Source organism: Epargyreus clarus, unplaced genomic scaffold (assembly GCF_041222505.1).
Source record: "Epargyreus clarus isolate Ecla_fem2 unplaced genomic scaffold, WU_Ecla_fem_2.2 ptg000006l, whole genome shotgun sequence".
Lineage (NCBI taxonomy): Eukaryota > Metazoa > Arthropoda > Insecta > Lepidoptera > Hesperiidae > Epargyreus > Epargyreus clarus.
The window spans coordinates 11,465,135-11,491,549 of NW_027332214.1; the positions used below are offsets into that span (position 1 = coordinate 11,465,135).

The window sequence follows — 26,415 nt, forward strand, 5'->3', positions numbered from 1 at the left end:
ATTCTACAAACATATTACAGGTTTAATGTATAATGCATATTAGGAAATGTAGAGAACGTCTTTGTAAAGAGAGAGTATTTCTAAAGAACTTTACCCAAAACACTGTATACTACAAAATAAGCTAATTCACTTACATCATTTAATTAGACGTAATTAATTTGCAAATTACTAAGCAAGTAGTAAACTAAGTTTATTTCAGTCCGTATTTCTTGATTCTCTGCATATTACAGTTGCGTGCTCTACGGACGGGAAGTATGGGCAGCGTCGCTCGTTACTTCAATGAATTTACTTAGCTCGCTAGTGTAGAAGCTTATTTATTCAACTATTTTTTACGTAGGGGAAGTTTTCTGTATAGGTACAAAGAAGGTGGATGTAGATATAAGTTACGTCTTCACATCAGCTTCAGGTCGAACATTGGTTCTGTATGGAGTTGGTTATAGATGTCATTGTGCGACCACGAACTTCTTACCATCAGGTGAATTGCATGTTGGTTTGTCACTTTAATCTCAAAAAAATGATTTCGTGCTGCAATCGTTATTACGAATTGAGAGCATCGTCTCAGATGTGTTTTTCCACTACAGTGGTGGTCTGGGTATCCCAATTGTAGCGATAATACATAAATCCTAGTCTACAAACATATGCAATATGCATATACGTAAATGTAGAATATTTCTAAAGTTTACTCAATAATGGTGTACTATAGAATAAGTTTCTAATCCAATTACAATATCTATTTAGAAAAAAATAATTTACAACTGACTAAAGTAAGTTTATTTCAGTCCGTGTCTTTTAATTCTCTGCATATTACAGTCGCGTGCTCTGCTACGAACAGGAAGTATGGGCAGCGTCGCTCGTTACTTCAATGAAGTTACTTAGCTCGCTAGTGTAGAAGCTTATTTATTCAACCGGCTGATACTGGAGGCATAGCCTGATTTGGTAAATTTGGCTTTTTACGTCAAGCCTCGAAAGTTGCGTATCAATGGGCGACACGAACTACTCATTTACGAGTGGACTGCATGTTAATTTTCTACTTCAATCCTATGAAAAGTCAAATTCTTCGTGGCATGGTGGTCGCTATGACTATAAGTAAATGTTAAGTTTACCTAAAGAACTTTACTCAAATTAGACGAAATCAATTTACACATGACTGAAGCAAGTATATTTCAGTCCGTATCTCTTAATTCTCACATATTACACTGGCGTGCTCTGCTACGACCAGGAAGTATGGGCAGCGTCGCTCGTTACTTCCATGAACTTACTTAGCTCGCTAGTGTACAAGCTTATTTATTCAGCGGTCTTTTTCCACTGATAGTGAATAGCCTGATTTTGTAAATTTGGTTTTTTATGTGAAGCCTGGGAAGTTTCCTATGTAGGTACAGAATAGAAAGAACGAAAAATACTTTATTTAGGGAAATTGCGACACGCAGTACAAAGTAAACGATTAAAATGCAAATAAATAAAACAACGCAATACAGAAAAGTGGAAAAAGAAGAAGTGGAGGTAGATTACAAACGTTTTTACTACTTAACCAACAGAGCTGGCTCAATTGCAAATTCGGTATCTATTTACTACATACCTAGCTCAAATATAAAATCGGTATCTAAATTGGTAAATATCTGCCTTTTAGTAAAGTGTAGATTGTAAGTATATAAGTAGTTTTTCAATAGTTTAAAGGGCCAAATAAAAGAAAATGCAAAAAAGGTGATTCTTAAGGTAAGTGGTCATTGTATATTTATTTTTTTTACTTAAAGAAATACATTAAATAATTAGTACACACAATGCACTCCCTTTTATTGTAAGGCTTTCTTTTAACAGTGAATGTCTATTTAAGTTTGATACCTTATCAGGCATATTATTATATTATTGATGACCTCGTCATTTTTCTTCTAATGTAAGTTTAGGCCAATTACTTAACAATAATTATTAAACATGTAATTTTAGGACACTGTCAATCATGAAGGAAGAAGGTGCACGAAGTCTACCAAACTTCGTGCACCTTTAAGAACTTAATGTGTGTGCTCGTCCTTACGATGTTTTTTACTATTATGTTTCATTAGTTATCATAAGTATGAACAATTTAACTTAGGTTTTCAAACCCAATACAAATCGATCATTCACAGCACTTAAGCTGCTAAATAAACGGCTGCCCAATATAGCATAGCTGATAAATAGCACTACTTCTATCGAACGCTTAGATAATACGACCTTTTGACGAAAAATTGTTTCCACGAGTGAATTATCATCGGATAAAGAGGCCGACGGACCGTGAAACTTAAAGGGCGTTGGAACAAAGCGTATTTCTTTCGGTGCCAAATTTCAAATTATCGCCCCATGTTCCTTTGAGACCGACATTTGAATAAGCTATTGTTCGTAGCTGTTTAAGCGTAACGGTTAGAATAGCGCTTGTTGATTGGTGTTAATATTGTAGCTGTTATTCTTAAATATATATAACTCAAAGGTGACTGACTGACATTTTTTTTATATTATAAGAGTAGCAGACGAGCATGCAGTCCACCTAAGTAAGTAGTAAGTAGTAAGTAGTAAGTGGCTACTGCCGCCCATGGACATCTGTAATCAACCCCAGATAGGATTAGATATTTCTACCTGAGATCGACCACAGATGCGCCGCTACCTCTGAGGACTAAGCTGGAACGCCTCGGAAAAGTCTGTCTCCCTTACCACACCCTTCAAAGCGGAACACAGCAGCGCCTTACACTGCTGTTATTACGTAGATATACATAGTGATCTATCAACGCACAGCCCAAACCACTGGACGGATCGGGCTGAAATTTGGCAGGCAGGTATAAAATAGGGGATGAAAATATTACTTCGTAACGCGAGCGAAGCCGCGGCAAAAGCTCGTTTTGTACATATATTTGAAGGTAGTAGAACCTTTTGGGTTCGATCCGCACCAACAACTATTACTGTTTAAAAACAGCAGTTTTGCTGTGTTCCGACTACAATTTACTATAAATAATAAAACACAGTTATTTCCGAAATCCGTCCGACCTAAAAATATTTTGACTTCGTACCCAGTCTGATTTGAAAAATGGCACGTCAAAAATAAATTATCTATGGCGGCATAAAATAGCTACATGGGAGGCACAAGACTTAATTGTAGCTAGATCCAAAGTACCTGTGTTGTTAATATTATTCTCCACAACCAAGTCATCTCGGCGCTAACGAGGTTTTGCGATTGGCTTAATATCTATGCAAGCACGTACTAAAGGGTAACAGTCAAAGATTTCCACCTCTTCAAATATATACAAATAGATGTTATAAAGGTTAATCTTATAGGTTAGTTTATTTTTCGACAGGGAAGACGAAAACTGTTTTAAGCTATTGCATAGCTTTTATCGCGGGCTTTGAGCGCGGCGACCGAATCGAGAAATTCCGTAACGAAAATTAATAACACCTTTGTTGGATATCAAGTCTCCAGGCAACCGATTTGTTGACTGTCAATAGAAAAATATGGATATAATTTAATAAAGTATTATTTTACATTCCTTATTATTTTATTTGATATTGGCGACGAGATGTCGAAGGAACTAAAAAACAATAAGAAAATACGAGCCACATTACGTGGGTTAATGAAACGAACCGAAAATTACATTTCGGGAATAGAAAAAATTGACAATGAAGAAATAAATATACGAATGAATTCTTTACAAGAAAATTTGAACAAATTCTACGCGATTCAAGAAAAAATTGAATGGCTTACAGAAGAAGAAAATTTAGAAGAGGAAATAAAATACAGGTACGAATTTGAAGAAATATATACAAAGCTAAAATTTAAATTTTTGAATGTACAAAAAGAAAATAATCGGCTAATACCTGTATGTTCTTTTATATCGGCAAGAGCGGAAGTTTATTTGATAAACTGTTAACTGTCAAGGCACGCTTGAGACGTACACCTAATACAAAAGGGTTATCACCTTATCAGTTAATGTTCGGCAGAGAGGTAAGAACCTATATGCATGCCTTATTTAAGAAATCCGCCCCACTATCCAGATTACATTACAATGCACCGCCAACGAAGGAGTTCGGACAAGGTGATAAGGTACAAGTCCGCAGTTACACCAACCCAAGAGTTAAATGGGAGTTCGGAGTCGTCATCCGAAGATTAGGTAGACTCCATTATGAAGTCAGAACTGAAAATGGCATACTGGTGCGCCGTCGCCTTGACCAAATGCTGCCGGCGCCCCTGGTGGTGTAAGTGAAAATAGCGGTGGAGGACTGTTGGATATCAAGTCTCCAGGCAACCGAGTTGTTGACTGTCAATAGGAAAATATGAATATAATTGAATAAAGTATTATTTTACATTCCTTATTATTTTATTTGATAACCTTAATTCGTCAACTTGAACACAGAGGGCAGTAATACACATTTTGATGTGAAACATCTATAGCCGCACGTAAAAAAGATTTCTGGCGTGGCGACGATTACCTTTAACTACATAGACAAATGTTCTATAAGGGACAGAGCTATTAGAACAATGTGATAAAAAAAGACAACTAGTGTTTGACCTTGCGTTTCAAGTGTACGCAAACGTAAATATTGACCATGGAATATAGTGACCAATGATTACTTCAGTCAAAACGGGACATCGATTTTTTTATGTCAAATACTTTTTACTTGAAAAAATATAGTTAGAAATAATAAAAAACACGCTTTTATGATAAAATTAACTAAAAAGTAGAAAATAATTTTCAATCTAGGAATCATTTAAGGAAAAGTAAATAGTATAATTGTGCAAAAAATGTGGGGCGCTTTATGAAAACTGATAAATGGAGCACCCCATGTTTTTTTCACAATTATAATATTTACTGTTACTTAATTGACAGGGCAACGGTTCATTTCGGAGACAACGGCACGAAGCATCGAAAAAAGGGACTGTCCCGTTAAAAACGGGACGTATGGACGTATATTTCTCATTGATACTCATGCTTGTCAAAGACAATGAAATAATGGAACAGAAGGTAAAAAATGTCCAGAACTGTCGATAATAGTTTTAGTACATCGTTTACGTAGAAATGTTATAGTACAGTTTAACTAAATAAATTATTATTATATAAATATATAATTTGATGAAAGAATGTATCTATACAGATGTATCGACTGGTTTAAAATATACGATTTAAAAATTGTTTATATTTATTATCGTATATTAGTAAAGATTACTCACTCCTAACAAGAAAATGTACCCAGTTTTGAGAATTGAAATAGTTGCGTAAAAAAGTTTTGCCACGTCTCCGTGCTAAAATGTCCCTAAAATATTTGAAATAATTATTTATCTATTATGTAAATTACGCAGTATTAGTTATTTATTTGTAAATTTTCTCTAAAAATGTTTTTATTTGTCAAGAATTCAAAAAAAACTTACTAATAAGCCGTTTGTGGCTTCATTCAATTTCAAGGCGGCGAAGTATCTTTACTAATTTATGTTTATTATTTTCAGTTTTATTTTACACACGACCATTAATTGCAAAGTTGTGTACATTTTATAAATGTACTAGCTGACCCAGCAAACATTGTGTTGCCATATAAATAAAAAAAATGTTAAGGGTGAACAACCCTTATCACTTAAGAGATATGAAAAATAGATAGATAGTAGCCAATTCTCAGACTTACTGAATATGCATATAAATTTTGATGAAAATCAGTAAGAGCGTTTCGCAGGAGTACAGTAACTAACATCGTGACATGCGAATTTTATATAATCTTACCGTGGTCTTTTTGAGGATTAATTTCTGGCTATACAAAGATTGTTTATTAAATTATGTTTAGGTTAATTTATTCAATTAAAGAAATTTTAAAATACCGTATACTATCCTATATAAATTTTATGGTAATATTTTTTATTATTTACCACAGATATCGACGAAAATTTAGAGATTAGGATACAGAATTTCCCATATATCGATTTTATTTTATTAAAATAAACTATAAAAAGTTATATTTTGACTAAAACACACTAATATAAAAATTAAGCAGTGGGATCTTAAACTATAACATACACGTATGAACATCGTGAGCTTCAATAAAATGTCACTTCTGTTCTGTTGATCTATGGTCATAGATCAATGAAAATTTTTTCATTGATCTATGACAGTTCAATTCAATCAATGAAAGTTTTTGTCAATGAAAGTGATAAAGACGCAAAATGCATGGTCATGCATTTTGCGTCTTTATCACTTTCATTGACAAAAACATACTTTGTCTCTTTCTGGTTACTCATGTAATCATGGCGGATCGAACACGAAAAATAAACAAAATTTAATAATTTCTCTTCATTTACGTGTGATAGGTGATTCCATGAATCTTGTTTCTTTTTCGAGCATAATTTTTGCATTTATGTATTGCACAAGAAGGCATTTTGAGGCTTAAAATTCAAAATAATGACGTTTAACGTGTTCAGTGACATTCGTGTGTATTACTACGCCGCGCGAGAGCGACTGGAGTCGTTTTAACTCGTTTTACACCACTTGACGTATTTTGTATGTTTTAAGTATTGCCCGCTTATTTTTCTGATAATAAAATGTCTGACCGTGATAATTTAGAGAGTGAAAGTGATCAGCCTTCTGCAAAGAAAGCAAAATCACACTATGACACACCATCAAGTCATCAGTAAGTTAATTATTTTTTTATAATTAAAGTATGCATTTATCTGTGCATTAAGCACGCGTATATTTGGTGTGTTTTGAGCGCCAGCAAATGTAAAATCTACTATCTTGGTAGATTAAAATTCACATAAAAATCATTGCATACAATGTTTTTAAATTATTAATTAATTTTAATTTCATTCTTCTCAGAGAATAAATTTATTAAGACTGACAGAATTGTATTTCAAAATCAGCTGATGGCGTGCAGCGCACGAAAGTTTTTTCTTATTTGTTATAAATATGAACATTAAAAAATTAATATGTTTTTTTCTGCATATTACCTACTTTTACAAAATAATGTCGATGTTTCACATCTGCCAGGCGTCCCGTGACGGCTCACATTTTTTTTTTTATAATCCGTGCGGAAATCTTAAAATTGCGTGAAGTATATTTTATATTCCCATTATAAAATTTAAAATTATATTACCAAATTATCCAAATAATATGTTTTATCAACATTAGCTATGTTGAATTCTGGATTAATAAAATAACGTAAAACACTGTTTGTAATTTTTAAACGTACAATTGCAACTGATAGACTTGACAGTACAAAATCAAAACGCCATTATGATTTATGGTACAAATAATTTGTGTACAAAGTGTTTCAAATATGAATAAACAAAGTGCATTTATTAATGAAGAAAGTCACGAAAAAATAGTAAAAGAAAATGAGTTAGTACTCTATATACATTCATTTTATTATTATTATCACAAATGCAGTATTATTTTTTGTTTTGTTAATTTATATACAATGTCGCCCATCGACAAGTGACCGCCCGAAATATTCTGAATATTCATGAAAAATGATGGAAAATAAACTTCAAAAGGGGGGGTCTATCTTTAATATTTTTGAAGTTATTCAATTTTTTACTTTTTAAGTAGCGTTTGTGACCTTGGTTTACATTTTTTACCATATCTCCTACGTTTTTGGCTCGATTTGGATTTTGTTTATTGTTTCTAAAAGCTGATGAGTTACTTTAACGGATTTAGTAACATTTCTTTCAAAACTTTATAGACTATGAAAAAAAAGGGACGTTTAGCCTTTTTTTTTCAAAAAAAATATGTTGATTTTTTTTTTAAATCAAGTGGAACTCCATAAAATGTCCCCATAAGAGTACTTTTATAACCATTATTTATAATTTACTACATAACAGCTACAAATTCACAAAACATTATTAATACCTATCTATTAAAAAAAATTAACAAATAACTTCTTGAACATTTGGCATGATTCAAATAAAAACGGTTCCTAGAAACAGTTTTTTAACAATGGGTCCACACCACGTGCGCATTGTTGTCGACTTATCGGCTAGCGTTACTTCATTTAGTTGCTTGTTAACTGTTCCTGTGACGCTACGTATTTTTTTATTTGTGCCCTATTTAATTTAGTGAAGAAAAGTTAATTTTAAGCTATTGCATAGCTTTTATCGCGGGCTTTAATTTTGGCTTATAATCCGTTCGGAAATCTTAAAATTGTGTGAAGTACATTTTATATTCCCATTATAAAATTCAAAATTATATTCCCACATTATCCAAATAGTATGTTCTATCAACATAAGCTATATTGAATTCTGGATTAATAAAATAACGTAAAAGAATGTTTGTAATTTTTAAACGTATAATTACAACTGACAGACTTGACAGTACAAAATCAAAACGCCAGTATGATTTTTGGCGCCATTTTTGTTTGTTTGATAAAAAATGCTATGCAATAGCTTTACCGCGGCAGTCTCCGAGTGCCACACGTATTTTTTTATCTCTACAATGGTTCGATTGTGTGATCTACAGCCATCTCATGTGGCAGATATGCATTTTATTTACGGTGTTTGTAATGGGAATGCACGCGCAGCTGTCAAAGAGTACAGACGACGCTATCCAGATAGACCAGCACTTGGGTACAGATCTTTCATTGCCGTACATCGTAATTTTTGCGAAAGAGGATTATTTCCACAACAAAATGAGCCCGGCGTGATTATTGATGTAGGCGTGGAAGAGGAAGTGTTACGTTTAATACGCGCTAACCCTATGCTAAGCATTCGTCTCCTATCGATAAGAGTCGGTATACCGAGAGTAAGAGTATGGAGAATTCTCAAAAAAGAAGGCCTGCACCCTTATCATTTCCGACGAGCACAACGTTTGGAAGGTATCGATTACGGTCCGAGATCTGTTTTTTGTAATTGGATACTTGCACAGCAAAGAACTTACATCAATTTTATGAGGAAGATTTTGTGGACAGATGAGGCCACTTTCACAAGGGCGGGTATAACAAATCACCGCAACCTCCACGTATGGGCCACTGAAAATCCACATGCCATTCGGGAAACCACTTTCCAGTCACAGTTTTCCATAAATGTATGGGCTGGAATGATAGACGATCACCTAATTGGCCCATTCGTATTACCAAACAGGCTGGATCAACACGCGTATTTGGATTTTTTAAAAAATACGTTACCAATGCTTTTGGAGGATGTACCGCTGGAAACAAGAAGGCGGATGCAGCTGCAATTAGATGGAGCTCCAGCACACTTTGCGCGTCTAGTTCGTAGTTATTTAAATGAAAATTATCCGCGGTGGATTGGCCGAGGAGGTCCCATTGCTTGGCCGCCGCGATCTCCCGACCTTACGCCCCTAGATTTTTATCTTTGGGGCTACATGAAACAGAAAGTTTATGCCATGCCCATTGAAAACCGCGAGCAATTATCAACCAGAATTTTTGCTGCTGCTGCGGAAATAAAAGAAAAACGTGCAGAATTGCGTCGTACTACCACAAGTGTAGCCATAAGGGCTTTAGTTTGTTTACAGGAGGGTGGGGGACATTTTGAACATCTAATCAACTAAATTTTTTTTTTTTATGTTCGTGTGTTTTTTTATGTTTATGTTATAAAGATATTTTTATTGATTGATTGTTTTTAATTATCATCCTCATAATTATTTTAAGCTTTTAGTACTCACTGCTAAGAGCAGGGATATTAAATTGACTTTCCTATTTTTTTCGTAAATTTTACTATTGACAGTAAACTGACAATAAACTCTAATAGTTTATCATTGGATTTTGTTACAGGTAGGTATTAATGATGTTCTGTGAATTTGTAGCTGTTATGTAGTAGATTATAAATAATTATTTAAAAAGTGCTATTATGGGGACATTTTTTGGAATTACACTTGATTTTCAAAAAAAAACAACATATTTTTTTTAAAAAAAAAAGGCTAAACGTCCCTTTTTTTTCATAGTCTATAAAGTTTTGAAAGAAATGTTACTAAATCAGTTAAAGTAACTCATCAGCTTTTAGAAACAATAAACAAAATCCAAATCGAGCCAAAAACGTAGGAGATATGGTAAAAAATGTAAACCAAGGTCACAAACGCTACTTAAAAAGTAAAAAATTGAATAACTTCAAAAATATTAAAGATAGACCCCCCCTTTTGAAGTTTATTTTCCATCATTTTTCATGAATATTCAGAAAATTTCGGGCGGTCACTTGCCGATGGGCCACACTGTATAATACTGCTATAAAAATGACCAAAATTTTTGATATTAAAATAAGCGATATTAAAAGTAGCCCTCTTTTATATATATATATATACACACACACACACACACATATAGTTTAAATTCTCAATATGTATGTATATATTTATATGTGTAAATAGTGGATAAAGATGTATTAATGTAAATGTTGATGATTATGGAAGAATATATTGTATTTCTGGAATTCCTTCTGAGCTTTTTCATAGCATAAAAAAAGCTATGCAATAGCTTTACCGCGGCAGTCTCCGTGTGCCACACGTATTTTTTTTAAATATATTTTTTATATATCGAAATTACTAAAAAGCCGGAGTCGGTCGAAGGGTCCGAGTTTCAAATCCCAGGCACGCACCATGTACTTGAACACATAACTGAAAAATTAGAATTTTTTAAAGTCATGTACGAATTAGAAATTAATTATCATCAGAACAAGAAAATCATTTCAAAAGGGGAAACCTGCATACCTGAGAAATGTTTAAAAAAGTTTTCAAAGGTATGTGAAGTCTACCAAATGGCACTTGGCCAGCACGGTGGACTATGGCCTAATCCTTCTCATTCTGAGTGGAGATCCGTGTCCAGCGGTGGAACAGTAATAGGTTGATGATGATGATGGAAATTACTGTACCGACCTGAAGGAAAATTTTAGGTAGATAATTAATAAGCGTCCCTGGCTTTTACAGATCTTATTCGACCTAGGCAGGCTGACTATTAGTTACGTGACTACGGGATTACTTCGTCATTGCCACTTACGTTACCCACTGCTGGGCATGGATCTCAGAGTGAATGGGTCTTAGGCCATAGTATACAGGCGTAAGCGCAGTGAATATATCAAGAATTGATAGACTTCACACACTTTAAAAATGTTTTGTTTGAAGAACTTGCAGGCTTTCTCACGTTTTTTTCTATCGATTCACAATATTCTCCGGAGGTTATTGTAGAAGAAAGGTAGTTCGTTTGCTTCCACAAAATCTCTGTTGCCGTTCTAATCTATGCAGGGACCCTTTGTACTAATTCTAATTATTCAAAAGATCCCTCTCCGCTATTAAGGTAACGAGTCATTCACTTCCCAATTAATTTGTCGGCGTCTTAAAAATTGTTGATGAGAAAAATTGGACCCTACCCAGTAACTCATTTCACTCTAAGCTTCGAGGTAATTTCGAAGATAATCTATACATATAATAAGTGTAAGCTTTACGTGTTTGTACATCGAATATATTTACAAAAACGTAGTAAGGAGAAGCGAGAATAAGTAATAATAGCAATCTTTAGATTTTTTTTAAACTTTTGTCTGTGTGTTTGAAATGGCCTTAAACTAAATGTGAATTTAATAATATAAATTAAAAATACATTATAGTCATATCATTATCTTAGCGAAACATAAAGTCTTTAATTCTTACTTTTTCAATAGTTATTCAAATTTAAAGTCACAAATATTTTTTCTAACTCTATGCCGTGTATGTGGAGCGAAGAATTTTAGTATTCTAATATGCTCTGTGGACTTGATAGATGGCGTTGTACAATATTGTTGTTATATTCTGAATCCACGCGAACGACGTCGCAGGTATAGCTCGTATTACTTTATTCAAATTGATTGTCACGGTGATGTTTGATGTTTGACGAATACTCAGAATATAATGTTTTCATCCAGAGTTCCAAGAACGTTAACTTCTTATTAACTTGTTAAAATCCTTCAAGTATTAGAGGACACTTTATTTAATATCCTGCGAAGATTAAATGTACTATGTTTCCGAAACGTTGATAAATATCATCTGTTGATAAATATCTGAATAGGTAATTTATCCAAAGTATGTGATATTTTACACGCTTTTTATTAGCTTCACCTGTATGTTTGTCTGTATGTTTGTTTGTAACCGACTTCTTTGGGCGCGATTTTGACCCACTTTAAACGGCCAGATTTCGTTCAAACTTTGCAGATTTATTGAGGACCGATGACAATTTTAATAATTTTGTACCATTGTCCTTATCAATATCCTCAGGATTAACGATTTTCGAGGCGAAAGAAAGCGCCTTATAGAGCGTTCAGGCAAAGTTACTAGATTGATTTTTAGCTTTGGAAAATAATAATATTATTTCCCTATAACTCAAATGTACTGAAACATATCTATAATGCCATGTTGTAGAATGATTTTTAGGATTCCGTACTCAAAGGATAAAACGAAACCCTCCGCTGTCTGTTCGTGAGTCACAGGGCTTTATCTCTTAAACCGTAATAGATAGACACTTGATTTTTTTACAAACGATGCATGATGGTGGTCGCTATAACAACAAATACTAAAAATAATAAAATAAATATAGCTTAAAAAACTAAAAAACACGCTTTTATGTTAAAATCAACTAAAAAGCAAAAAATAATCTTCAATCTAGGAAAAAGTGTGGGGCGCTTTTCGAACCTGATAAATGGAGCACCCCACACTTTTTCAACAATTATACTATTTACTGTTCCTTAATTGATTCCTAGATTGAAGATTATTTATTGCTTTTTAGTTGATTTTAACATAAAAGCGTGTTTTTTAGTTTTTTAAACTATATTTATTTATAAGGATTATCTAATAATGAAAATGCAGTAATTATACTAAGTAATGATTGAGTAATTTGTCAAATTACTTGTGTCAAAATTTTCGTATACCAATAAAAAATAATATCTGTATTGAATCTAACACTTACCATTTGTTGATTTTTTTGTTAATAATATTTTTGTCAAATGTTTATTGCCTTCAAATTGGACTTTTAAGTTTTAACTGTAAACTAATTCCAATTAATAACTTAATAAATCAGTAAGTTTCTATTTATTTCTATATTTTAAATAACAGTATATATTGTAAATAACAGTAAAGTATGTTTCACCAAACACAATTCCCAAAACCACTAAGGCTGAGACAATTTTAAAATGTTCAAAACACGGAACTGAACAATTTAATCGTGACAGTATCAGAAACTTTATTGTTGTGTTGCAATAAACATCACATAAGAGGTTAGGTTTAGATATCTTTATCTTTAAATAGGTTTATTTGAAGTTTAGACATAATAACTTAAATTTGGTTAATTTTGTACAAGTAGCAGATTTTTTTTATAATATAGGAGTAACAAACGAGCATGCAGTCCAGCTGAAGGTAAGTGGCTACTGCCGCCTATGGACATCTGTAATCAACCCCAGATAGGATAAGATATTCCTACCTGAGGTCGGCCACAGATGCGCCGCTAGGTAGCGGCGGGTAGGTCCGCTGAGGCCTAAGCTGGAACGCCTCGGAAAAGTTTGTCTTTCTTACCACTCCCTTCAAACCAGAACACAGCAGCGCCTAACACTGCTGTTATTAGGTAGAAATAGGTGTGGCGGTGGTGTCGCCGGAGTCGATCCACAAAGGGTTCTACCACCTTCAAATTATAAACGGATTGTGCCTATTGGTGGCTACTGATGACTCCACCCATCAGACATCCCATTACTGGGCATAAGGTTCTCCTAGATCTCTCTCTCTAAAGGTCTCTTGCATATTAATTGCTGGCGACCGTAAAAGATAAGTTTGTAAATAATAGTCTTTTGTATCCTTAGTATGAGTTTTTACGTTTTTACAAAGAAGACGGTTTTTTTATTTGTTTCCGTATTTCCTATAAATTCCAATCGGCGCCCCTAGCGGACTGTATCAGAACTGATTGACATAGGTTTAAATCAAGTCTACAAAAGTTTCTCTTAAATCTTGTTAACCTATGTTATCTTATATAAGATATATAAGTTATATAAGATAACATAGGTTAACAAGATTTAAGAAAAACTTTTGTAGACTCCTCTGAGAATTAAGTTTTAATCATCAGACAGGCCCCTACCACATGCTACAATACTTAATAATTAATCCATCCATCACATCCCTCAATGCTTATATTTTATCAAAATTATTAATATCTTATTAAATGCGTTTTCTTACAAATTGTTCAAATTACAAATGTCTCTATAAACTGAAGCAGCATTACAAATTATGCGTCAGGTCTTCCCTAGTTATGGGGAGAAACTCATGTCCAACTGTGGTTCATAAATAGAGCGCTTTTTATAAATATAGCGCGGTACATAAATTTATCCGTACATTTTGTCAACATTTACATTGGCAGTTAGCGGCGTCGCGTCCATTGATATTCGAAAATTAAAAATAAAAAACCAGTAAACCGTGTCTGGAACTGCAGAGCGCACATAAAATTAAATATCCGGAAAGAATCAAGGCTTTATCTGTAATAGAAATCTTGTAGATTTATCGGGCTGCGGCGAGGGTAGAGCCAGTTCGAATGAAATATAGGCTGAATGGTGAGCGGGCGTTGCTTATTTTTTTCAAAGACAACACTACACGCTGTATTGGCGCGCTTTTCGAGTTTTATTTTTTTGTGGCGTGCCTTTTGTTGTTTGCGGCCACGCCACGTTTTGAATCCGTAATTGATTTTCTTTGTACCAATGAAATTCCGTTCGTGTTTTTTCTAAATCGGGTTTATTGTCAGGACTTATTGCTGCAAAAATTGGTTCGGTTTTAGCCGGAGTTGAAGCGAGTTTTCCTTTTTTGTAACGCGATGTTACTGCAGTGTCATGTGTCATTTTTGTTGCTATTATTTGGAAGACATGTATGTGCGTGCAGGCGCTGAAAGCTATCGGCTTTTTTGGAATTTCACTACACCATTGTACAGCAGTTCGTGGAACGTAAATGGACAGAATGAAATTTTAAAGAGATCAACTTTTTCCTCTTTAACAAATTTCAGGAAATTATATGTTATTGTTAGTTTTTAACTAATTATTTGATGTTATTTGAATGATAATATTTTTTTATAATAATCAATCACACTTATGACATACTGGCTGGTAAGATTTTATAGACTCACAAAAAAAATGTAAAAATGTAAAGTATTTAATTTCGAAGTTTCGAAGGCATGCTAGAATAAAAGTTATTATCTTTTTGAACCAAAAGTGCAGCTGCATAAAGAGTTAATCGATTTGACTTTACATTATTCAGTTCATTTAAATCCGACTGAAGTAACAAAAATACCTATATCGTGTTTTACAAATAAATATTTCTTTCTTTCTTTCTATGTTATTGCACCAATAACATTTTTATAAAAGTGAAAATGTGTTATTGTCCTAGTTACATTTTGAACAATTCTGCAGTAACCGCGGTTGTTATTCCTTTTATATTTTTTGTCTTCTGCAATGAATCAGTCGTCTGCCTAGACCGTCTCGGGAATTGGAACAATCATTTAATGGTAACGACAACGACCACGACCAAGTCGTGACGACCACGGAGGGCCACAGGTAATTCTATTTTTATTTTCATGGTATTTATATTTATTGTTTTTAATTAAAAATGTGTGTTGTTTGTATATAATTTCTTGTTGCTGTGAGTGTAAACTTAGTGTTAATTAATTCATGCAATCATAGACTTAAATTGTAATGAGAGTAAAAAGTACTTTTATGAACGCACTCGAGGACAGTCTGATAATTATATCTTTGCTTAATGGTCACAACTTTGGCATACAGCTTGAAAATGTTTTTATTTGTAATATTAACGAGAACAGTCATGTTTAATTTACGAATTTGTTACAAAATTTAATTTCGTCGTCGTTACAGTCGTCGTGTCGTATAGCGTAAGAGTACTTTTTACCAGTAAATTGCAATGGAATTTTTAAATGAACGTTATTGAATTATTCAGTTTAGTTCGAGTTTCTCTATTTTTAGTCCTGAATGGCTAATGGCGGAAAATTACGGTTGGTTAACGTTATTTGATTGTGATTTGATTTTTTATATTCACCTTATAATTATGTTTTATTTTTTAAATTACTTTTTCTTTAAATATTCACAGTAAAGTTAGCATCACAGACTTGTATCGAATATACTCGTATGGAATATACGAGATCTAGGTTGTATCATTATGTAATATTTTTTATGATATTATGCAAGTAACAAACATAGCCGTAAGTGCCTCTTCGCCTGTTTGATAACAACAACGTTAATCGCTGTGTTTAGCTTCGAAGGGTGTGGATAAGGGAGACATACTTATCCGACGCGCTCTTAATTAATTCTCACGAGTAGCAACACATCTGTTTGGAATTTAAATTTAAATATATCTGAGGTGCATTATGACTGAAAAGATTTGACAGTTGCCTCTCACTCTCAGTTTATTTTAATAATATACAAGTAGCAGACGAGCATGCAGTCCACCTGATGGTAAGTGGCTACTGCCACCCATGAACATCTGCAATCAACCCCAGATAAGGTTAGATATTCCTACCTGAGGTCGGCCACAGATGAGCCGCTACCCCTGAGGACTAAGCTGGAACGCCTCGGAAAAGTATGTCTCCCTTACCACACCTTTCAAAACGGATCACAGCAGCGCCTAACAGTGCTGCTATTAGGCAGAAATAGGTGTGGCGGTGGTGTCGCCAGAGTCGAACTACAAAGGGTTTTACCACCTTTTCAAATGGACTGCATGATAGTTTTCCATATTCAATATCATAAAACAAAGAATATTACAAGTAATTTGTAATCCCGCAAACTTATTTCAAATATCATAGCAACTAAGTGTTCAATAACGTTACGGCGATACACCGTCAGCATCAAAGCAGTGAAGCCAAAGAGAAAACCCCAGGAAAAATAATAATTCCCGTTTTATTGGAAAAGTCCTTCAACAAGATTTTTCCATACGAAGAAAGCAATTTATGTGATAACGTTCCAAGAAAATTGCTTTCTGGCCTTTTCTTGCGTTTATTGAATTTATTGCCTGATTCAAACTGAGTGATATTTATTATACAACTACAGCATGCTCCATGATGTATGCGATCGACCGAAAATCGCTTTTTACGGGATTTACTGTATTTATAGCTACAGGGTGTTTGTTTTCCGTAATACTAGGGAACGTTGGTAGTAAGTAGTTTGTATAAATTTGTGTAATTTTTATTTAAATTCGAGTAAAGCACTTTTAAACTAGGAAGGTTACATTACTTTACAGTAAAGTAGGTTAAATTTTTAACTCGGAATTAAATTTTTGCATTCGAAAGTAAATAGTATAAAGTTAAAGTATAAAAATATTAAAAGGTTTCATTTTAAAAAATATCACAAATTAAGCAATAACTATTTTCATGTTATACACGATTTTTTAACAAAAAGTATAGTCGGTGGCGGAGATATTGTATAAAACACACAACTAAAAAATATAGTATGAATACAAATACAGTCGGGTGACTGCCGAAAATAAAGCCTATGTCACTCCCAATACCTATAGACGAATCCAATGACACCTCAATGAGCTCGCAAAAATAGCTTCTGCAATCACGTAAAACAAAATCAGTTAAATTGATTAAGTTATTGAGTTAATTTTCCTAAAGCTGGTTTAAATAATCTCAGCATACTACAAAATGCACTTCCATCCGTAAAGTTGACTCCGAAAGTTACGAAAACGTATTAGCATGATAAACACATTTTCCCTCATTCACACATATCTCAGACTAGAGTAGACTAGACTAGAACATTCCCGCGAATCGTACATACCCAACGCAATGGAAATATTCTTCCAGTGTAGAAATACCCTAATTTTTGGTTTAGAAGGATCAGTCCGTATAAGTGAAGTTGTTGAAATAATGTCTAGTATTATATTTGTTACACTTACAGAACAGACTTAAAAATTTAATGATTTGACTTAAATTATTGTTACAAATTTTATAACATTGTTTGTTAATCCGTATGTACATATATGAGGGTCATATCTTCTAACCGAATTACAGACCAGTTTTTGCTCAAATTTTGAATTCTTTCACATTTTTGCGTTTGGTGTGGTGTGTTCTGGGGTCGCGGGTGGCAAGAGTGGGAGCTCAAACCGCCCGGATAGCGGCCCCGGGAAGGACGGCGGTACGTGCGGTCGTACGCACCAGACGGTGTGGCGAGCGTCAAACTCACCTGGGCGGAGCCCGACGGGGCAACGCGCCAAGAGGACTCCAGTTGCGTTCCTTTGAAAAAAAAGGTGTGAATGATATTGTATGATTAGTTTAGTGATTTATATTTTATGCACATCATAACAAAGGGTTTTCCGATAAAAATAAGAAAATAACATATTTTAAAATACTTTTGTAGTATAAGTTTATTGTATCTTTTTATAAACATAGAAATGAAAAGCAATATCCATTAAAATACGCTATTATATTTATATTAAAATATCACAAAATATTTCTGGAATAGTCCTGAAATAGCAGCAACGCGCTGGACACATTATTCCACGTAGTGTGACGCGTTTTGCATACTGGCACGCGAAGACAGGTGGCAGGTGCAATCGCGGTGGAACTTGCGATCATGCGTTACTTCTGAGTTATTTGTACAAGTTTCTAGCCTTGTTAACATCTAGATAGAAGAACATATTTATGAATATAGTTTAAAGTGTATTTGAGATTAATAATGTAGAAGTAGGAAACGAGCATGCAGTTCATTTGAAGATAAGTCGGTACTACTGCCCATGGATATGTCGACGACCCCAGATAAGATTTTTTTTATAATATAGGAGGCAGACGAGCTTGCAGTTACTGATAGTAAGTGTCTACTGCCACTCATGGACCTCTGTAATCAAGCCCAGATAGGATATTAGATTAGATATTCCTATCTGAGGTCGGCCTTGGAAAAATATGTCACCCCTACCACACCCCTCAAACCTGAATACAGCAGTGCTTAACGCTGCTGTTATGAGGTAGAAATAGCTGTGGCACTGGTGCCTCCAGAGTCACAAAGGGTAGCACCCATTTTCATAACTGTTTTCCTGATCAATTTTCTAGAGTAACTGTACCCTTAACATGAGTTCCTTTGCACCCGCTTCAAAATACAAACAAACATTTTGAATTTACGGAAAATATGCGAATGGAAATATCGATACCGCACCCTCATTCAAATATAGCACAAACTTTATTATTCCATGGGAAAATACTTCATCTCGTGTCGTAGGGGAATCCAGATGACATCGTGCAATGAGGCGGCGCGGGGCCCACCTGATCTCTCTCTTTACTGCCGTACGTGCAACGTGGAATATTCTCGAAAATAGAGCACACTAAACTGGTACGGGTGGAGTTAAATTGCTGGATATGACTGAAATGGATTGGCGATGCGATGCTGTTTTGTGAAGCCTACGCCCGGGACTGACTATTTAGGGCTCGAACACAAAACTGCGATGCGACGCGATGCGAATTTGCAACGCAGAAAATTGCGATGCGAATTGCTGCGATGCGATATCGTGCGGCGTAGCGTCTCTCAGGGTGACGAACAACAACAACCACTGTGCGATGCGAATCAATTCGCAAGGTCTTGCGATGCGTCGAGGGAGCTCGCAGATTTTTGCGATGCGACGTCGCATCGCAGTTTTGTGTACGAACCCTTATGCAGCTTTGACAGCCATGCTCGGTACTATATTGTTTAAATAATTGGACTTATAGAAAATTGATAAAACATAATTTCAAATTAATTGATTTTTTGAAATAATTAATATTTTTTTAACAGACATCGGAGTATCCCCAGATACACATAATAACTATAACCAATGTTTATTGTATTCGTCGATTATTTTCTTTAGTCTACGATTTTATAATTGAATTTCTTCATTAATTATTTTTAGTTTATTTATGAACTAAATAATTAATTACTCAGACACTTCAACTTATTTTGGAAAAATAATCCTTAAAAAATTGGTTTTCAATTTTCGAATATTTTTTTAGTTCACATATTTAATCTTACTGAACTCACTTTTAATTACCTTCCATGCAAAAATAAGTAAGCTCACTTGTCAATCAATGGAGTGTGGCATATCGTTCGATTTAAATCTTTGATTGTAATGTAGACACACGTGTTTGTGTTGACAGGTGCTAGACTGGCTGACTAGGCTAAATATAATAAAACATATGCTTTTGAGGCATAATTTTAGGCGATATTAGTAGAAAATTGTCTGTTTGTCTACTCGTAATTGTCAAATTCTTTAGTGTCCAACTACCGAGTCGGCAATTACACATTAAAAATCACAGTGACATGAGTGCCATGATATAAAGACAAGTAAATTTAATATTAATCAATCAATATTTGCTTGGCCAAGGATTAACCTGGAATCCTTTGTGGGTCAGACTCGTGTGGTAGGTAAGTACTCGAATCACAGGTGATGGTCGGTATAACCCGTATACGTATTTTAGTGCTCAATAGGAATAGTTTTATCACTATACTTTGTTCAACATGTCACAACCAATGACATTTTTACTATGGTCACAACAAAGATTAATTGAATACTTAATGAAAATTTGTTAAACGAAAAATATACCAAGTTTTTTTTTCACAATACATTCCTGTAATAGTGTTTTAGATTTTATTATTTTTACATCATTTTACAAAACATACACACAAACATACATTACAAAATTAATAGTAACTAAATTGGTATTAAAAGTATAAAGAAAGTTTAGATAAACCGAATTTTTTATCTCACCCGTCTTGTATTTTTATGTAGGTCGCTCACTCATAATGTATTTTATGTAGCCGCTCACTCATAATGTATTTTGCAGCGCTAAGTGCCGGAGCTGTCTTACCTGGCACGAAACCTGAATTAATTACATGGTTAATTATTTTTTTTCCAACTCGTAGTGAAATTTACAGAGCTTCTCTTACTTTTATTTCAGTTCTTTAATGGCCGTGCTAATGAGTGGTTCGTTTATAAGCATGTTGTTTTCGGAAACATTAACTGACCAGTTTCAGTGGCCACCTTAGGTGTCTTATTAAAGTATTTTTATAGTTTTATTAAAGTTCTTAACTTAAGCTCTCGTCCTTCAGTATCTTCTAACATCGCTATTCCCGGTTTTCATGGATTGTATTGGAGATGCTATTGTTCTTTATATTATTTATAATAACCAAAATATTCGATGTGATTACCCGCATGAAGTAATTAATGGCTACCATCTCTGGTCAGACAATTTACATTTCTGATGTGTTCTGTCTTTATATAACCATGAAGGAATTGAAAAAAGCTCTATGTAACACACTAAAAACTGCGGTTTAAAGAACGACAGGAAAAGTAAGTAAAGTGCTTGCCAAAAGTAGTACAAAATTTGGTGTCATCAACTTATTTTTGTCCCGCAGCTGAGCACAGGTTTCCTTTCAGAGTGTCCATCGCGTTTTTTGGTAAACTTCACACACATGACGTCACAAATCCCGTGTTTTCTTTATCTCAAAGAGTAATTATAAACCGTACTAATCTGAATGTCTGTATAGCTGGTTTATGCAAATATTCATAACCGTGTAATTTCATGTGACCGTAAAAAGGCGTGATTACTTGCAATGATTTTACAATACTTCGTATCGGTTGTATTGTTTGTAGTTTATGGAAAGACTGCGGAGCACCCATTAACTTGTCGGGTAAGGTCTTTTATAACATTCAAGTACCAAACGATGTCCATGATGATGGTAAGTGACAACTCGAGCATATGTAAATATGTATGTAGGTATTTACGCAAATGCGTGTGTATATATTATCACCCTTTGGCAGGCCCTCAAGCCCTAACGGCTTCATGGATTATGGATCACATATGAGTAGTCCTTGGATTCTTGTAAATTGTCGGGGTGATATAGGCTATATAGGCAGTCCGTTCTTTTTACAATCATTTTATAGTCGAATTTTGTAACAGGAGCGCAGCAACCATTTCCGGCAAGATGGCGGCCTCTGTTTCGAGATCCCACCCTGGCAGCACCAGCCCGTGGAGGTGGAGCAGCACATCAGGAAGCTCAAGGAAATCTGGGGACACCACCAGACCCGACGGGTGGTCAGAGGACCTAAGTTGGCGTTAGTTAACAGGTATTTCAAAGTTTAGATAGAACTGCCAAATTAATGTAGATTTAATAACTCTTTGTTAGAAACGTCTCGGTTTTGACTTAAGCAAATTGTCAATTTGGAATCAGTAGTGAATTAAACTCTGCTTATAGCAACTTGGCTTTATTATTTAATTTACTTGAAAATTTACAAAAAATACGGCGAACGAAAATTCTGGGAAAAGTAAACGATTTTTATCGAGTCATTTAAACATTAGGCTACATTTGATAACCTAAATAATTAAATTTAAAAATGGCTGGAACTTAGTTGCCAACAAAATAATTCTGTAATCAGATATATCAACAAACCAATCGTTGTTAACATTAGGTAATTGTCTCCGATAGTTTAAGTTACAATTACACTTAGCTAAAGGCCCTCCTAATGGTATTAAGTACTTACTGGATCGTAAATAACAAAACTTGGACTCAATTCTAAGAAAATTTCATTAGTGACGAAGTTAGGTCCCAATTTAGTAGGACTTGTTGTGCTTAAGTTTGGAATTAATCAAACGGTTCCCTATTTTGATCGTGGTCCAGCTGGGACAAGGTTTGCTTAGAATTAATTTGGTAATGATGTTTGTTACATTACAAAATTATTGTTAAAGGCCATACACGATGGATTGGATTTAAGTGTTTAGCTCTTAATTAATAGCTGGAAAATTATCTGTCCGGAATTTATTTTATAGAGCAACGGCACCTGGAATCTGGAATTGTTTCAGACGAGAGTAAATAGGCTTTTATTGGCAAGCGTGCTCTATTTTGAGCTGCATCCCACTTAACGTCAGATAAGATAGCCAAACGTAGCCAAACGTAAGCCTGTTGTAAGATTGATCATCAACTCATTACTGTCCCATTGTTGGTGCACCGCGCTAGCCAAGTGCGAATTGGTAGACTTCACATACCGTTGACATTTTTTTATATGATATCTTAGGTATGCAGGTTTCCTCAAGATCATTCTTTCTCCGTTTAAGCAAGTGATAATTAATTTCTAATAGACATTCAGATCTTTGTGGTTTGATAACGTTCGTTGTAAAATGAAAAATACAACCCCCCTTTTCTTTTACTGATGGATGACCAACAATCTTTCCTTAATCCTCAGTGAGGTCACCCGTTACATGGACACGGTGATCGCGCCATTCCTCGACACCTATCATCGGAACATCCAGACCTCATACCAGCAGTTCACCAGCAAGATACTACGGCGGATCAAGGATGACATCAGCGCCGCTCTCAAAAAGAAACTGCAGGTTTACGACGAGCTCACTGAACTGGCTGACAGCTTGAACGTACCAGGTAATTATATGTTCTGTATTGGATTATGAAGGTGGTAGAGTCAGTACCCTTCAGTACAAAAATACCACTTTTAGTGGTGTTCATGTCTAAGCCAGAAAATGCAAAATCTATTTATGAACGTATGTCTATTTCCTTCTTTGTGCTGCAGGTCGCCCAAATGTCTTGATAAACAATATATGCCCAACCATATGAGGGGTCGTTGGATAAATTGTGCGAATGATATAACCTATATTTTTGAGCAATCGAGGTTATGTTTTTATTATAATTTTGTAACCAATTTTAAAATCATCGCTAAGGATGAAATACAGAGCCTTTTGCTTTATGTAATCTCCAAAGTACACCCAAAAATTATAGCTTTGAGCTAACTTTTATCCACGCAATATAATAAATATAATAAATTCGCATTAAGCTTAATCTTATTATATTTTGCCCTCAAAATTTATGTCTAATTACGACGGAACAAAGATCTCCCAAGGTGACTATCTATTCCGGCTTTGTTTTGAGTTTTGTGTGAAAAATGTTTACTTCCAGCAATTCATTAATTACTGTCATCTTTAATTTTTATGAGTAAAGTTGAACTTGGTTACATTATTCTTATTATTAAGTAGGTGCTTATATTTATGGTCAATGGTATCTTGTATGCCTAGCCCATAGATTAGTAAAGATTACTCACTCCTAACAAGAAAATGTACCCAGTTTTGAGAATTGAAATAGTTGCGTAAAAAAGTTTTGCCACGTCTCCGTGCTAAAATGTCACTAAAATATTTGAAATAATTATTTATTTATTACGTAAATTACGCAGTATTAGTTATTTATTCGTAAATTTTCTCTAAAAATGTTTTTATTTGTCAAGAATTCAAAATAAGAACTTACTAAAATAAGCTGTTTGTGGCTTCATTCAATTTCAAGGCGGCGAAGTATCTTTACTAATCTATGGCCTAGCCTTGGAATATCGGCATACAAAATAGGGTGTTTTCATATACAGTAGGACTTTTCTTGATGTAAATCCGGCTTGAAGGACCATTTTTAGTGACTATATATTTATGGTAATTATCATTGGAATTAATAAAAAATCGATAAAACGTCATATACGATTGATTAACAATCATCATAATGCAGCTATAACATACACACTTAATTTGGTCCAAATTATTGCCCGTTTAAGACCATTATGCAGTTTCGCGGTTAATCCGTGAATATCTGTGGTTTAGTTTAACTAATCGATACATCTCGTCGAGTATGTAATTGCATAGCTTCCTCAATTTGCATAGCTAGTAAAATACGATATAGGAGATGGGTTCGAGCGATCTAATTGCATTGCTTCGAGCTGGCTATAGCAATAGTTGGTAGTTGCTATCGAGCAGCTATTGGGATCAAGATTCAGTAATTTGACGCTAAGGCCATTATGTTCGTATATACAATAGATGACGTTTGTAAATCATACAGTTCGTGATTTGATTTTATAAATACTGTATTATTTACTTAAGTTGTAGGCATTAACTTGTTTGGCAATACCTTTTCTTTAAGCTAGAAAAGTTTCTTTAATATTTGTACTCAAGATTTTCTGTTATAAAAACGAATTGTTTTTGATTATAAAGCTTTTGATAAATGGAGATTTTCGATCAAGATATTTTGCTATCGTTAGGGAGTATTCCTGCACCACACATTTTAGTTTGGAAAGCTTTCATAGCGTGATTCAGGATACATATAGCGCCCTCTATTATCAAACTGTAAGTTAAATTTTATATAATTTTAGCAATGTGTGACGAGGAACGTCGAGCGGCTCGCACAGTTGCAAGTCGGCACGTGGCTCAAACCTACCGATGTACTGAAGAAGCGCGGGCATCGATGGCGAAGATGGCCAAGTATGCTGATGAGATGATCAGTATCACCAGAAGCCACATGCAAGCATCGTTGACAGATGCGACGAGATCTTTGAACACTAGCGGTGTTAGCGTGGAAAGTCAAAAGTGAGTTCAGAAAATCTGATTGAATTTGAAAATTTTATTTTTAATTATTTAAGATTGGTACGTGAAAGCATCAGTTATTTTTTTATTTATAAGGCTACGGCAGCTGTGTATAGATCTAAGGACATACACACACTCTTATGATACTTTTAAAAAGTCTTATGTCAGACATAAAGGATATGAATCTCTGACCTTAATGAGAGGCCAAGTTTCTAACCATTTGAATATCACTACTTTGAAATGTAATACAGATATTAACACACAAAGAGACATCCAAAAAACTTCCTTTATTAGCGATTCTACCTTCATTTTTTAAGACTTTTCAGAGCAAACGTGACAGCTTGTCTAAAAGAGCTGTCCAAGGCAGCTGTAGCTCTTGGCTACGAGCTAGACCTGAGCTTGACGAATGCTAGACGCCACAACGAGCAGTCCTGTGAGAAGCTCACCAACTGCAACACAAGGGTGAGGAAGAATACTGAAGAATCCGTTTCCTTGTTGCGAGATCATCTATATCAATGTGTTTACGCATAATTGTTGTAATTGGGAAAACGAGAAAACGCTGTCTCCATACATTGTCTTGGGTACAAAGGTCACTAACTACAGACGAATACACTTTAATATATTGACGGTGATGATTTTGAATAATTATTATATTAATGTTAATATTTTTGACGTTAAGATGGTGTTTTGATTATGATGATGTTAATGTTTTTGATGTTAAATATTACTTTGTATCATCAAAATAAAATCTCCAAGAAACATACCTTTTGTTCTAAGAAAATGTTGCTACTAATCCTTCTTGGAGTGGCAACATTTTCTTTTTTTGTTTTACTTCTCTTTAATTTAAATATTTGTAGTCAGTTACGTTATTCTATTAATTGATGCTTACGAGCTGGCTAAGTTAGTTACTTTAATATAAGGGCATTTAAACACATGACAACACATAACCGTTAACGCAATGACGCTGTTGACAGCTCGCTGACGTAGCTGTCACCTGGTTGACAGCGTGACGTCAACAACTTTACATGCATAATTAATCTGTTGTTGATTGACGCAGACGCAGGGCTGTGGGCATGCAACCATTGTTACATCATGAGATACTAGGATTCC

General features: G+C 34.5%; 1 protein-coding gene across 1 annotated transcript; it reads left to right on the forward strand.

Moving 5' to 3' along the window:
- The first annotated feature begins 21,628 nt into the window (after positions 1–21,628).
- On the forward strand, positions 21,629–25,903 carry LOC140742570 (uncharacterized). The gene is made up of 5 exons (XM_073073474.1): positions 21,629–21,643; positions 21,865–22,031; positions 23,145–23,338; positions 25,095–25,308; positions 25,632–25,903. The coding sequence occupies exons 1-5, from the start codon at positions 21,629–21,631 to the stop codon at positions 25,834–25,836; spliced, it is 795 nt and encodes a 264-aa protein (XP_072929575.1). The 3' UTR covers positions 25,837–25,903.
- Positions 25,904–26,415: the final 512 nt, after the last annotated feature.